Here is a 13,414-nt window from a genome sequence, read left to right on the forward strand (position 1 = left end):
CCCTGCCGTAAAAGCACACTACTGCCTACATCTGGAGAAGAGGATTCCATTAAAAGTCATCTGAAACATTCGTAAGTTAACAGGTAGGAGGGGGTTAGGGCCCCACAGAAGCCCCCTCTATACTCCCTTTGGTTGCATCATACCTTGGCGTGCACTAACTTACACAAGCCTTGCTCTTTAAAACACAAGATCAGACTTTATTGGGGTCGAGGACCCCTGGCACATCCATAACTCACCAGTTTTTAAGGAAAAAAACAGAAAACTCTCTTGCTCATACAGTTCTTCAGCAGCCAACAAGCAGGTATGGGTTTCAGTTGCCAAGTTATGCAGGGTCGGTGTGGCCTATCACATCTCCACACAATTTAAACTGCCCTGACCAACTGCTGCCACTAGCTGTTGCAACTGAAATCACAGTTTTTTCATAAAAATTTAGACTCATTGATCCTGGATTCAGGAGATAGTCGGGCATGACAACTTGTTAGACTTCAAGCATTTTCCATAAGACGTACAAATTCACCAGAATTCTGCCATAGTGCCTCTTGAGACACAAAGCATTGCCATTCGATATCGAGTTGCAGCCAATCAAGTTAACCACCATCTCCACTTCATTGAAACACAGGAGTAAGGTTTGCATGAGGTACATTCTGTAGTACAGCGAAGAGCTTGAGACTCACTTCCTTTACTAGGGCCGACGATGGTCTTCTAAGACACCATAGGTTTACGACAGAGTAATGCCATTAATCTAGTTCACATCTTATCGAAACATTTAAAATCTCCATCATGCACATATGCATCCCATCTGCCTCACAAACTATCTGAAGTGGCCACAAGCTGAATAATGTGGCTCAAAATTAAATTAGTTAAAAAATTCAAACGTCACTTATTTTAAACATCTTCTCTACCTAACATAGTCGTTCCAATTTTTCTCATGACTGGTGTAACGTGAGATTTCTCTTTTTATAACAATTGCACTAGCATGGCAATAAAAGCAACACCTATTAATCTAACAAATACTGTTAGGCCCTAATAATGGATCAGATATCTGATTGGTATAGTACTAACTGTTCCTAGGATTTTAAAGCGGGATGGTAAAGTGGATCTTTGAAAAATTATATTGAAAAATGTTTAGAAAGTGTTTTTTCCTTAAACAAATACAAAAAAAGATGCAACCTCTTACATCAGGGGGCATGCTTCATCGTAGTGCTCTTTCGCCAGCACCAAATGGTTCTAGGCGGGCTCATCCTGAGGTTTTACATGAACGTTTTTTGGGATGGGGAATTCACGGGGGAATAAAATTGCACTGAGACAAGAACACTATTATGATTTGCTCATACAAGGTTAAAAACGAGGTGAGAATGGAATTTATTATGATAACTCCCTCACTGTCGACATGTTTCAGCTATCTTAGTGTTTATCTACAGCTACACTATTCTATATCCTACCCCAAAATAATTACTTCTAAGTGGTACAGCAAAGTATGGATCAATGCCCTACTGTCATCCATTATCCCATGGCCCAGAATAATATCGAGTAAAAACATTAGACAGGGAAAGAAAGCATGGTATCATGACAATAACTCTTGCTGCTCTTTGGCTGCTCTGTAGCATTATTACCCATTTTAGTTTCCACCCACCGAGCTACAACACCACTGATGCATCAAATTCACTGCAAGCCTATCCTTCTGTAAAATAAACAAGCACTTGCTACTATACTAATCAGAAATCAGGTCCGCTGTATTGGACCCTACCAGTCCTCCCATTTAAAGCACTGGTGGTGGCTCTCTACACCTCTATCTCTCTCCCCAGCCTGCCTCGTCATAAGTACCCTTCACTAGTTGAGTGCTCTCCCTGCTCCACCCACCCACCCTAAAAGGCACAATGCCTGCCAGAGCTGGAGACCAAACTGTTCCAGGCAGTGCACCGTGCTTCGCGCTTGACCAGGCGCTGGGCGCCCACCAAGCCCTGGCAGGCATGGACCCTGTGACCTGCACATGGGAGCGCTTAATGATTCCACCTTGCTCTGAAGGACTGGTTTTCTGCTCCAGAAACCGAGGAGGCGGCTCTGCTCGGAGCGTGTGCATGGCAGTCCTCCAGCCAGCCTCCCAGCTCTGCCCTCTGCCCCCCCTCCCTCCCTGACCCATGCCAGCTGCTGGATAACGGCGAGGTGGACCCGCTGCCAAACAGGATTTCAACGATTTAAAGGCGTATGCGCTCGACCAAAATTACATTTCAGAAACATCCATTTACTTGTTATCGGAGAGGTGAAGCTCGTCCGTGATTAAGGCGTGCCTGCTCGTGTATTTACACCAGAAACACACAATGCTGATCCATTCAATTGTCTATTTAGTCTCCAGCCCACACTATTTGGATGTATTCGGGAAACCCTGCGAGTGGGGGCAACTTTCCACAGGCTCACCCGACCACAGCATAGGCATGAAATGGCTTGCAGAGCCCGCCATGTTGTGAATTTCCATTGCAGACCAAACGCTCTTGTGAGAGCGCTGAAGTATTTAGCGGAAAGAGCATTTGCGTGCAAGAGCGGTCGCTGCGTCACAATTCAAGATGCTTTAACGCCTATATGTCAAGCTCCTACACTACGCTTTCCAGTAAAATGTACGCCTATGTTGTGGGTGGTCGTTTCTTTTAATAACAGTAAACCCAATGCGGAAGTCCAACTCCAAGCGCCCATCTAGGCCGGGGAAGCCTCTGGCTGAGACGTCCAGTGCGCCGGAAGCGCTCTGTTGACGCACACAAGGTCCACTTCCGCTCCTCCAGCCCAAAGACTGATGAGCTGAGCACATGCAGACCTGTGGCCTTGTCTGGAGACATCCAACCGCACTCCGCTTTCCTCCGAATACAAGCACAACACTACAGGGCTTGTGGAGGTAAACAAGAACGTTGGTGATTGAGGACGCGCCACGTGACCTTTCGGCGTAGGGTCTCAGAGGTCAAGACCTGAGTCGGTGGGTGAGGCAGCCGCTTTGACAGGGGCTTGGACTGTTTACCTTCTTATTTATTTATTTATTGGTTTGTATAGCGCAAGAATCGTCTCCCAAAGGAGTATCTCTGTGCCCAATTCGCCCTACAGATAAAGACAGAGCTCTTTAGATCTAGAAGACGCTATGTTTGAAACAGAAAAGTATTCAACTGTTTCCTAAAGGCTAAATGATTAGTACAGAGCCTAAGGGTAAAAGGCAGTTTGTTCCAGAGGCAGGGGCCCAAAAATGAAAGAGCTCTTCCGCCCAGTCTTGCCCTTCTGACAGAGGGAATTTGCAGAAGAGATTGGTTGCTGGAGCGGAGGGCACGTATGGGGTTATAGGAGACAAACTTCTCCGCAAAATACGGGGGGCCCAAGCCGTGTATACCCTTGTGGATGATACAGCAAGTTTTGAACTTAACCCATTGTCGAATTGGTAGCCAATGAAGTTTTTCAAGTAGGGGGCGTGAGGGAGTTCTAGGCGGGGCATTTAGAACCAGCCTTGCGGCAGTGTTCTGAACCACCTGGAGTCTACTTAGCAGGCTGTCGTTTGCTGATATTAATAACCCATTACAGTAGTCCAGGCAGCTAAGCACTAGGGCCTGAACAAGGGTCTTTCTAGAAGAGTCAGGAAGTAACGGAAACACTCTTCTGAGTAATCCAATTATGTGAAAGCAAGACCCAGCTGTTTGATTAACATGCTCCTTAAGAGACAGCCCTTGGTCCAGCCGGACACCCAGATTTTTCACTACCTGCTTAGGGCTGGGAACGGGTCCAAAATTCTATTGGCCACCAGTCCGGAGACCACAACGAAAGGGCCTCCCCAAACAGCATAACCTCGGTTTTCCCTACATTGCATTGCAGGAAATTCGAGGCCATCCACTGAGATACGGCCCTCATACCCTCTGAAAAAGACTGTTTAACTGCCGCAGTCAATGTCTGAAAAGGGAAGAGCAGCTGAGTGTCGTCAGCATATGACACAGGAATAAATCCATAAGATCTCATGAGGTCAGCCAGGGGGGCCACATAAACGTTGAAAAGAATGGGACTTAAACACGAACCATGTGGAACCCCTTTGATGAGCGCCACAGGTGCCGAACGAAAAGAGCCCATGCTGACACTCTGCGAGTGGCCACATAGAAAGCTCCTCATCCAGGACAGGGCAGTGTCTCTAACCCCCACCTCCTCCAAACGGCTGAGCAAGATTCCGTGTGATATCGTGTTGAAAGCTGCGGACAAGTCCAACAGCACCAGAATCACAGAGCTCCCCTTATCCTGCAACATTCTGATGGTATCAGTTACAGAGAGGAGCGCCGATTCTGTGCTATATTTGGGCCTGAAACTGGACTGGGAATGATCTAGACCTCCAGTTAGCTCCATAAAATTCGACAGATGGGTGTTGATATGTTTTTCTTTTATCTTGCTCAGGTACGGGAGGAGAGATATGGGTCGGAGATTGGAAAGATCAGTCCATGGAAGGGTGGAATTTTTCCGAATGGGACTCACTAGAGCCTTCTTCCACTCCTGCGGTACCTGACCCTCAGCAAGAGAGAGATTAAACAATGTCTGGATCATAGGACCAAGAGAGTTGCCCAAGGAGGAAATAACTCTAGCTGGGATAAGGTCTAAGGGAGATCCTGTCTTAATTTGGCCTATTAGTGTCTCTATGTCATCCCGACTAACTGCTGGAAAGGCAGTAAGTATGGTGGAACTAATGGCCTTAGAGTAGGGCAATGGTACGGAGGGGCCGTTCATGGAGTTGGTAGCCTTGATAATTTTGTCATAAATCATCTCTATTTTATTAGTAAAAAAGCGGGAGATGTCATCACATAGTAGCTGTGAGGACGAATCAAGACTTTCACAAGCCGTGGGTTTGGTGAACGACTGTAAAATCCAGTATAGCACTTTAGAGGATGTGCCTGCCTCAGTTAGTTGCGAGGCAATATAGTTTTTCAGTTCTAGTCTAATATTTTTATGATATGTGGCCAAGGCAGTGAGATAGCCATTTTTTATCCTCTTTGAGATGGGATTTCCTCCAGGCTTTTTATAGATTTCTACAAGTCTGTTTATCAGAATGTAATTGGTCTGTAAACCAGGCCTCTGGCCGGGAAGCAGAACGCGGTCTACATAATTTTATCAGAGCCAGAGAATCAACTGTGGTAGAGATAGCAGAGTTAAACTTAAATAAAGCCGATTCAATGCCATCGGAAGCTATAATATGGGGCTCAACTAGTGCCTCCTGAAAGGCATCTGGTGTCACTTTATACCATTGTCTATGCCAGAAAGGAGGAGTGGGGGGACGGTTTACTAGGTTTGTCCATACCCAGCAGGAAAAATTCAATAAAAAAGTGATCCGACCAGTTCACCTGAGTAGGAGGGAGGCATACAATCTTGGAGGAATTAGAAAAGATCATGTTCAATGTGTGGCCTGCTAGATGAGTTGGACCTTTGTTGTGACACATAAGTCCAAGTAAAGATAGGTCCGCTAAAAAATACTGAGTCTCAGGATTATCAGAAAGGTCGCCATGCACATTGAAATCCCCCAGCAATATAAAATCACTACCAGATTTAAAATGCGGGGCCAAAACCTCTACTACGGAAAGGGCAAAATTAGCACTCGGGCCTGGTGGACGGTAAACCAAGGCCCCTTTCCAATGTGCTTTAAAGGAAGTACGGATTCTAAAGATCATAATTTCCATATTGGCAGTGCTCCTTTGGTTCAGAATTGAGACAGTAATCCCCTCTTTATAAATAATAGCAATTCCGCCTCCCGTTTTAACAGGTCTATCTAGCCTCATTATTTTGTATCCTTCTGGTATACCCAAGGTAATTGCAGGGACCAAGTGAGGTTTCAGCCAATTCTCAGTCAGGAAACACAACTCAGGCTTAGTGGAAGTAATGAGATCCCAGATTTCTGTATGGTGTTTAGGTAGGGATCCGGTATTGCACAGCAAGCTCTTCCACCCATTCGGCGGGAGTGTGTCTTCCCTGTGATACCCAACTGGTACATTGTCGGGGGAGGCCTTAAACCGACAGTGCCTGCACGAAATTGGACCTTCTAAACATGGCCAGGTGTCAGATACACAGCCTTGCAGAGGGGTCGTCTGTAGACTTAATAATTCCAGAGTTGAGTAGCTAACATGACCATCTACTTTAGTGTCCCTGTTAACCTGATCAGAGACCACGGCCACTGGCCTCGTCCGGTCGCGGACGGGCGCAGACAGGCTACTCTTTGGCTCCTCTTCGGCGCTTCCTCTGCGCGCGAACGCTGCGCGCTCGTAGATACACGAGGGCTAAATAGCCCTTGACTTCCTGCCACTAGAGCGCTAACCGCTCCAGTGGTAGGGTGGAAGTGCCTGGCTCTCCCTGACCCGCCATCCGCGCAACGGTACTGACTACCACGTCGGACCGGGGCGGGCAGGAGCAGAGACTGAGCCCAGGCTTCCTATCGGTATCCGGTGAGTGCCAAGCCCCCCTTAAAATTCCCAAAAGGCACAGGCAAAAGTTTTTAAAATACTGTCAAGTTGCACAAAATACAATTTACATTAAATAGCAATTTGTGTTTAAAATCAGCGTCAGCAAATGGAGCTCTAAAATTCTACCTGTGGCAAGGAGCGGATCGGGAGAGACACTGCCACCGTCCTCCATACCGCAGTGCACCCGCAGATACACTCTGCCTAAATAGCCCTTGACTTCCTGCCACTAGAGCGCTAACCGCTCCAGTGGTAGGGCGGAAGTGCCTGGCTCTCCCTGACCCGCCCTCCGCGCAACGGTACTGGCTACCTCGTCGGGGCGGGCAGGAGCAGAAACTGAGCCCAGGCTTCCTATCGGTATCCGGTGAGTGCCAAGCCCCCCTTAAAATTCCCAAAAGGTATCTGGCAGAGGAAGGACATTTGGAGGGAGGAACTGTTCTACTGTTTCGATCCAACATGAAAGGAACATGATAACATGCTAATATAGGAGGAGGCAGCAGGGTTTTCAAGAGGATTACACTGCCCAGTCTAGTCACTATCCTTCTGGAATGTTGCCTACCTCAAATGGCAAGCTACCACTTGACAATAAAGTTAAACATTTATACAGGGGGTATGAGGCAACATGTATAGACAGTAAGTTACAAGGTCGCTGTTTTGAAAAAAATGAGTCCACGTTGCTATATGTAGCCTTGGTGTGTCTTTATTGCAGAAATGCTGGGTTTTCATAAATGCACAGCCAACGTGTTTCGCCCAAAATGGGCTTCTTCAGGGCGATAAAGGGGCATCCGTGTTCGGATGGTGTCAGGTCTTGCCGGTGACGAGATGAAGTGAAACGCTTCACCTACTGACACAACTACCCCCTGCCTCTGACACGGACCTTCTCTGCAGAGACTGAGGTGCTTGATCGCAGACCTCAATATCTACCTTTATCTTAAGGATACATCCCTCTATACCACGTCCTGACACGGAACAGATGATTTACAGATCTCTTGATTTTACCATGGCTAGAGTGCAATGCCCCTTTATCGCCCTGAAGAAGCCCATGTTTGGGCGAAACACGTTGGCTGTGCATTTATGAAAACCCAGCATTTCTGCAATAAAGACACACCAAGGCTACATATAGCAACGTGGACTCATTTTTTTCAAAACAGCGACCTTGTAACTTACTGTCTATACATGTTGCCTCATACCCCCTGTATAAATGTTTAACTTCATGGTCAAGTGGTAGCTGGCCATTTAAGGTGGGCAACATTCCAGAAGGATAGTGACTAGACTGGTAAGGGCAATCCTCTTGGAAACCCTGCTGCCTCCTCCAATATTAGCATGTTATCATGTTCCTTTCATGTTGGATCGAAACAGTAGAACAGTTCCTCCCTCCAAATGTCCTTCCTCTGCCAGCTATCAGAAAACTCTGTACTTTTATTTTGATTTCAAGACTCATTTTTTCAAAACAGCGACCTTGTAAATTACTGTCTATACATGTTGCCTCTCATACCCCCCCTGTATGAACATGATAACATTTACAGAGTATTGCAACACCCAGCAAAGCAATACAACTACACAATTCCCCTCCAGATTCCATTCAAGGGTCGAGCTTAATGGGCAGTGCAAGCTGTCTGGTGCAAAAAACATTAAAGCCGTTTATTAATTACCATTGGTGGGTTTTATTGCCACTTTCATTTTCTTGCTTCTTTTTCAATAGCCCTCTTGCACTTGTCCCTCTCCTGGAGCATAGCCACTTTACTTGTGCCCTTTCACTACCTTTTTCTTTGTTGCCCGAACACTCATTAAGCGTGCATGTGTTTTCCAGCTACATCAATCATGCACTTCTATTGCCCCTGTACTCCATATTGCTTCCCCACGCTACTGTCTTCCTTGCGAACTTCTTCCACTGCCCATGTTGCGGTCTCCATCCAATGCTTCGTCCCTGTCCTCCCAAGCGGCTCCCTCCCTCATGCCCCACCCACACCTGTTGCTTTACCTAATCCTGCTCCCCTCGCCCACTTCTCTGCTGCCCGCCTCTTCTTTTCCTTTTAAAATATCTTTTTTAAGAGGGACAGGCAGCAAAATTGCTGATGCCCGACCATAAAACGTTTAAGCACACTTACATATTCTTTCTTTCTTTTTTTTTTTTAAATCTAAGTGGTGCCATCTTAGATCAGTCAATAAAAAAATAAAAGAAAATTACGCAGGTGTGAACCTACAGAATGGCATGACTGCCAAGAGCTGCAGTGTCACTACCCTTCTTTTGTATTGATACTGAAGAGCACTGACAAAAATAATTGCTTTTTACAGATGCTGGTCAGCATCGCCAAAAAGCACTGGCAGAGCCAGCAGGTCCCACTGACGAGAGCTACTGGCATTGGCAATGTTGGTTAAACTTCAACATAACCGCTGTTTTATTGTGCTTACCTGGCCATGCTTTCCCATTATCCTGCTTTCTCTGAGCTTCCAGAGAAGGCAGGCTGATGGGATACAATCAGAAAAGTAATACACCGCACCAAACGAATAAACAGAATGAACGGATTGTGCAGCGTGACATACTTGGGAGTTGATACGTATTTAAATAATCCACCTAACGTTGATAGGACACATTACAGAATTAATGACAGAAGCGCACTTTGAGATTGGATCGAAGGCTTGTAGGCGGCATCGTAAAATTCAAGCTCACACGTCTGGCCTGCGCCACATCCAGAAAACATGAACTTTCTGTGCAAGGCAGGCCCTTAACGCCCAAGCCATTAAACTGATATATGTTCTGGAGCTCCACCGCTTAAAAAAAGCCGGACTTACTTAATTGAGTTCCTGAAGTGGTCTTCCGCTGGGCTTTTCACAGTACAGCTGTTCAGCAGCCACAAATCCGCCTGTGCAGGGTTCTCTGGGAAGAGAAAACGATAATGTAGGTATTAATGAAAAGGTACCAGCCTGGCCATGTTTTTACACCCTCTGCAAGCTGGGTCTTCTAATCTATTTCAAGCATTGGGCACTAAATGAAACCGCATAGCACGGTCAGTAGTTGCATCCTACTTTTCGGTTAAAAAAAATTGAGGTGCCAACATTTCTCATCAATCAAAACGGGGCAGGGCCACAAAAACACATTAGAAAATATCTGAATTTGTTTTTAACAGAAGATACATATATCTTTAAAATAAATTAACATTCTAAAATCTAAACCGTCATTAGGAGTGACCTGACACACAACCGATAATTCAGGACCCACTGTTACTACCATTAACAGGGGTCCCAATAACTCAGGGGTGCAGAGATAGTGAGTAGCGCGAGTGAATCCCTGAGGTTCCATAAAAGAAATAGTGACGTACAGGGTGAACCAGTAACTCGGGGTCCAGTTTATTCAGAAACCCCCCATTATTGCCTGTAGTTTTTGACGGTTTTGAATAGCTGAAAGTTCAGCGGGAACAAGACCGTTCCATGGCGTTTCCACAGGCCTCTTGGTTCCGATGAGTCCATTAACTCTTGTTATCTGGCCCTCCAATTAAAGGGCCACTTGTAATGAGGGCCATGGTCAAACAGGGAGTTGTAATAATTTTGTCTAGTGCTAATTTGTACTACACTTTTTTGCACAGTACTCTGCGCCTCTGAATGCATCTTAAAAGTAAGTAGAACCTATGGATATTCTGTGTATAAAAACATCTCACAACGCATGCTTGATCCTTGGAATACTGAAAGAATACTTCTCTTGAAGCACACAGCCCCAGGACCCCAGGGGAGTGTACACAGCCCCAGGACCCCAGGGGAGTGTACACAGCCCTAGGTCCCCAGGGGGAAGTGCACAGCCTAGGTCACTGGAGGGGAGGGAGGGTTACACAGCCTTTGCTCCCACCAGGAAGGTGGGTACAGAGCCCTAGGTCCAACCAGAGGGGTACACAGTCCTGGCTCCCATGGGCGGGGGGGCACGTGGGTGGGGTACAGAGCCATAGGTTCCACCGGTAGGGGTGGGGTACACAGCCCTAGGTCCAAAGGTAGGGGTGGGGTACACAGCCCTAGGTCCACCAAGGAGGGGTATGCAGCCCTAGGTCCACCGGGGCGAGGGTTACACAGCCCTAGTTCCACCGGGCGGGGGGGTACGAACCCCTAGGTCCACGGGGGGGGGGGGGGGGGGTTGGGGGGTGTACGCAGCCCTAGGTCCACCGGGGCAGGGGGGTATACGTAGCCCTAGGTCCACCGTCGGAGGGGAGGGTGTACGCAGCCCTACGTCCGCCAGTGGGGTGGGGTATGCAGGTAGGTCCACCAGGGGGCCGGGATACGCGGCCCTAGATCCACCGGGGTGAGGGGGTATGCAGCTCTAGGTCCACCGGAGGGGGATACACAGCCCTAGATCCTCCAGAGGGGGATACACAGCCCTAGGTCCACCGGAGGGGTGGGGTACACAGCCCTAGGTCCACGGGGGGGGGGGGTACGAACCCCTAAATCCACTGGGGGAAGGGGGGTGTACGTAGACCTAGGTTCACTGTCGGAGGGGAGGGTGTACGCAGCCCTACGTCCGCCAGTGAGGTGGGGTGTGCAGCCCTAGGTCCACCATGGGCTGGGATACGCAGCCCTAGATAACCCGGGGGAGGGGCTATGCAGCTCTAGGTCTACCGGGGATACACAGTCCTAGATCCTCCAGAGGGGGATACACAGCCCTAGGTCCACCGGCGGGGTGGGTTTACACAGCCCTAGGTCCACCGGTAGGGGTGGGGTACACAGCCCTAGGTCCACCAAGGAGGGGTACACAGCCCTAGGTCCACCGGGGTGTGGGGTACACAGCCCTAGGTCCACCAGGGGGGGTACGAACCCCTAAGTCCCTGGGGGGGGGGGGGGTGTACGCAGCCCTAGGTCCTCCAGGGAAGGGGGGTGTACGTAGCCCTAGGTTCACCGTCGGAGGGGAGGGTGTACGCAGCCCTACGTCCGCCAGAGTGGGGTGGGGTATGCAGCCCTGGGTCCACCAGGGGGACGGGATACGCAGCCCTAGATCCACCGGGGGAGGGGGTATGCGGCCCTAGGTCCACCGGAGGGGGATACACAGCTCTAGGTCCACCGGAGGGGGATACACAGCCCTAGATCCTCCGGAGGGAGATACACAGCCCTAGGTCCACCGGAGGGAGGTTCAGAGTCCTAGATCATCTGGTGGGAGGTTCAGAACCCTAGGTCCAACAGAGGGAGGTTCAGAACCCTAGGTCCACCAGAGGGAGGTTCAGAGCCCTAGGTCCACCAGAGGAAGGTTCAGAGCCCTAGGTCCACCAGAGGGAGGTTCAGAGTCCTAGGTCCACCGGGCATACCGAGCCTTAGGCTTTAGAGCACAGCTTCAAGTGCGTTCCTTTGATTGTCGAGTCCACTGGTGGAAAAACTTAGCGTAGTCCAGAAAACGGTTAAAGGGCAGTATTGCAAAGCTATGCAGCTGACTTTTACCTCAACACCATCATATGGCAAGGTTTGCCACTAGTGGTGAGCTCTCACAAGCTTTAAAAATTGAAAGAGGAATTACTATTGTGTTGTACACTCCTCCTGTGACTTCTCTCTCTGTATATAGAACTATTTGTGAAAAATGCAGGTGCAATTCATTTATTGCGCTTTATTAATAAGCCAAAGTGCTAAAATAGCAGTGTATACTAATATTCTGCAGCAGGAGGTTCTCGCCATGTTGTGCAAAGGGGCTGTGGAGATGGTTTCCCCAGACAATGAGAACTTGACACAAAAGTCTGGGCGTCACTTAAGGGTTCCCCTTGACCTCGCACAACAGAACCTGCAGTCATATCCCCACCCTTTCCTCTGACAAAGAGCAGTGCTGCAGAAAGTCTAATCAGCAGCACCTTTCTAACAAAGTCTTCATTGAATTTAAAGGGAGCCCTTTCAGCACAACGTAGGGAACTCCGGTCACAGGAATTAAGGAAATACACTTGTACTGACTGGTAAGCTGTCTGTGCCCTCAATCTTGTTTCATGACAAACCATAGGCATCTTAGATGTATCTCACTGTGCTATATACTACTGTGGGTCACACTTGAGGATGAACATTAGTAGACATCTACTCCAGCATTTCAGAATCTTCTTTCGATGTTTACTTGCAGCTATTACTTTACCTTACCAAATGCTGATCAGCTCTCCTTGCTGAAGCAGTGGTCTAACGATAGCCTAGCAATGGACGACAGTTCAACTGATTCTAGTGCCTGTCAACCGTATCTAATTTAGCACTATCTTCACATGCACACGTTTGTTTTTACAGTCTTGCAGCTATCTCAAAGAAAGCTCTATATGTTCCTAAAATCAGACCTAAAAAGCCGATCTTTACTTAAAACATCTGATGGTCATCTCTTCTCTTTTTTTTCCCTTTTAAATGGCTCTTTTTCCCTTCCATCCTCTGCATGCTTTTTCTCTGAGCGCAACCACATGCAGTCAGATACAAGTTTGCCTTATTCTCAATATATTTTTTCAAATTGCCCCAACTCATTTTAAAGATCGCAACCTCTCCTTTTTGGAAAGTGATGCACTTATAACCTAACATGATCTACTCCCTTGTAGCTCATCTGTTAACCCACCAAATATCTGCATGAACTCACATGTCCCCCTTTTCCACTAATTATCACACCTAACTTCTATTACTTTAATCTCACTAAATAACTGAAGTAAATGCACGGAAAGGTTTGCTTGAGTGCAAAAGACTAATCCAAATAACCAACAACAACCAATAAAACTGGACTGACCACTAACCTTGGGTCCCAGAGCAGCGTGCTGCCTGGAGTAAAGAATTTCAATGCCTCATCAAAAGTAGTAGGCACCATATAAATTCAATTACATTTTACATTACCTTGTCGACTCAGGAAGGGAGAAATGATGATGGCATGAAAAGGAAGGATCCATTCCTCTTTAGACGCAGTAGAATTTCACAAGCCTAGTTATGTTAAAGATTTAGAAGCAGAAAACTCAGTAAAGAGTGAATGGATTCCATAGTGCAAATTCAGTTCCTTT

At 47.6% G+C, this 13,414-nt stretch overlaps 1 protein-coding gene across 1 annotated transcript in view; it reads right to left on the bottom strand.

Annotated features, from left to right (window-relative positions):
- CDKAL1 (CDKAL1 threonylcarbamoyladenosine tRNA methylthiotransferase) overlaps window positions 1-13,414 on the bottom strand; it is a 2,471,408-nt gene that overhangs the window by 1,901,671 nt on the left and 556,323 nt on the right. The window contains exon 4 of the mRNA XM_078687932.1: window positions 9,243-9,327. Within this exon, the coding sequence (XP_078544058.1) occupies window positions 9,243-9,327 (85 nt within the window). The remainder of the gene's footprint in view (window positions 1-9,242; window positions 9,328-13,414) is intronic.

This window comes from Lissotriton helveticus, chromosome 4_1 (assembly GCF_964261635.1).
Source record: "Lissotriton helveticus chromosome 4_1, aLisHel1.1, whole genome shotgun sequence".
NCBI classification, from domain to species: domain Eukaryota; kingdom Metazoa; phylum Chordata; class Amphibia; order Caudata; family Salamandridae; genus Lissotriton; species Lissotriton helveticus.